Raw genomic sequence first — 2,685 nt, forward strand, 5'->3', positions numbered from 1 at the left:
AAAGGCACATGGTTCATATCCTCCAGATGCTTCACAGGAAAAAGATGGGCAATCTCCTCTTGGGTGATTTATTGCTTCTGACAACCTGCTAGAGGGTCAGCTATGAGTTGGTTCCAGCTTGACAGTATACACCACCAACAACAGTATCCATCTAGTGGGAAAAATCAGAATCCTGCCATTGTGGACATGCTACATCACTAATCTGGTGATGTGGATACAGCTTTTGGATAAAGAGCAGCATGGAACAATTAGAAGAAGGTAGCTGCACAATCCTAATTTGTTCACCTTAAAAGTGAAAGCTTTAACAATACAAGGCACTTAATTTAAAGAGCTCTGGTGACATAGTTGATAGAATTGTACCACTAGCCCAGGGGTGGCACCTTGAATCCTCCAGCTGCTTCCTGGGAGAAAGTTATACAATCTCCTCCTGTGTGATTTACAGCCTCTGAAAACTTGCAGGAGGGGCAGCAATGAGCCAGTTATGACTGGGCAGCTACGAGTGATGAGAATTTAAGACAGAAATTCTTTCTCCAGCTCATATATCGATGGCCGGCTGGCTTGGTTGTTCAGTCTGCACAGAGGCACTGTGAGGTCCCTGGGTTGCCCGTCCACATCAGTGTCCAGTAAAGATGAAAAGTGCAAGTCAGTCCTCGCCTCGACTCCAGGTCTGCAGGGACTCAGTCCAGGGCCCGCCACTGGTCGCCATGGGGCTGGCTGTACTGCGTCCACACGGCTTCGCAGCATGGAAGGGCGTGGCCGGGGCATGATGCCCACAACTCCACCTGGCACAGGTGAGTTCTCGTGTAGCATGTGATCATGAGGTGCAGAAGCGGGATTCAGGAACCCGGGAATCTGCACAAATGGCAACTGAGAGGCTCCAGGGGTGGAGAAAACAGTGGCATCAGCTGGATGAGAAGAAGACAGTGTACAGTTAGAAAGACAATGACGATATAAAAAAGAACTACTATGATGACAATTCAACTGGCACTCTTTAAAGTAAGTTTTAACCATATATATGAAAGCAAAATTTCTAAAACTGTTAGAATATGTGGGTAGAGAGTTGTGCTGTCAACCCCACGGTGGGCAGTTCAAATCCTCCAGCTTCTCCGCAGGAGAAAGAAAAACAGTATACTCCTGTATGATTAATAGCATCTGAAAGCCAGCTGGCAGATCAGCTCGGGGTCAGTTCTGACTATGGCAGTGAGAGTTAGAGTATGATTTTTTTAGAAAAAAGTACCACACAGTTGGTTAAGAGTGCCTCAGTCTGTGGTCATTTAGGAAATTACTGAAAAATCTTGATAGTTCATAAAAACACACTTTACTTCAGGGCCACTGCATCGATTTCAACCCACTGCCACCCTGTGCATCAGCGGAGACCTGTGCTCTGGGGGTTTTCAAGGCTGTGACCACAGAGAGCAGAATGTGAGGTCTTTCCTCTGAGATGCCTCTGGGTAAGTTTGAACTCCCAACTTAACTATGTGCATCTTTTCATAGTACATCATCATCAACTCGGAACTGACCCATAGCTGACTCAGAGACTGATCGAACATGTAATCAAGATGCATTAATAATAATGGGTGACTGGAATGCAAAAGTTGGGAACAGAGAAGACGGATTAGTAGTCATAAAACATGGACTTGGTGACAGAAATGAAGCTAGAGATAGAATGACTGAATTTTGCATGACCAATGATTTATTGATTTCAAATACATTTTAAAAGAAACATAAATGCAAATTACACACATGGATTTCACCTGATGGCATGCATAAGAATCAGATTGATTACATCTTTGGAAAGAACCGCTGGAGAAGTTCAATATCAGCTGTGAAATCTAGGCCTGGTGCTGATTGTGGAACAGATCACCAACTAAAACATAAATGCAAATTACACACATGGATTTCACCTAATGGTATGCATAAGAATCAGATTGATTACATCTTTGGAAAGAACCGCTGGAGAAGCTCAATATCAGCTGTGAAAACTAGGCCTGGTGCTGATTGTGGAACAGACCACCAACTACTCACATGCAAGTTCAAGCTGAAGCTAAGGAAAACTAAACCGAATCCACGGGAACCAAAATATGACCTTGAGTCTATTCCACCTGAATTTCAGAACTATCTCAGTCAGGAACAGGTTTGAAGCCTTGAACACTGATGAGCGAAGACCAGATGAGTTGTAGGAGGATGTCAAGTGTATCATACAGGAAGAGTACAAACGGTCATTACAAAGACAGAAGAGGAAGAAAAGGCCAAAATGGATGTCAGAAGAAACTCTGAAGATTGCAGTAGACCACTGAGAAGCCAATGCAGAGAGAAGAATTCAAGATACTGAAGAGCTGAACAGAAGATTTCAAAAGGCAGCACAGAAAGACAAAGTATTACAATGAAATGTGCAAGAAGCTGTTGTTGTTGTTATGTGCTGTTGAGTTGTTTACGACTCATAGCGACCCTATGTACAACAACCCTAAACCCTGCTCTATCCTGTGCCAATGGCATGGCCTCTGACACACCAATCCTGCTACCCCGGTCACTGAATCAATCCACCTCATAGAGGGTCTTCCCCTCCTACACTCTCCAAGGACCTGTCTCTCCTTACAACCTGTCCAAAGTATGTCAGACGAAGACCCAGAATCCTTGCCTCCAAGGAGTAGCCTGGTTTAACCCTCTCCAGAATGAATCTGTTTG

The 2,685-nt window shown here is 44.3% G+C and overlaps 1 protein-coding gene across 1 annotated transcript in view; it reads right to left on the bottom strand.

Moving 5' to 3' along the window:
• Nucleotides 1–510: 510 nt before the first annotated feature.
• The window catches only part of LOC102866385 (mitogen-activated protein kinase kinase kinase MLK4-like), a 109,747-nt gene continuing 107,572 nt past the window's right edge, over nucleotides 511–2,685 (bottom strand). The window contains exon 11 of the mRNA XM_006895397.1: nucleotides 511–852. Coding sequence (XP_006895459.1) covers nucleotides 511–852 — 342 coding nt within the window. The remainder of the gene's footprint in view (nucleotides 853–2,685) is intronic.

Source organism: Elephantulus edwardii, unplaced genomic scaffold (assembly GCF_000299155.1).
Source record: "Elephantulus edwardii isolate Elephantulus edwardi_28Jun2011 unplaced genomic scaffold, EleEdw1.0 scaffold00166, whole genome shotgun sequence".
NCBI classification, from domain to species: Eukaryota; Metazoa; Chordata; class Mammalia; order Macroscelidea; family Macroscelididae; genus Elephantulus; species Elephantulus edwardii.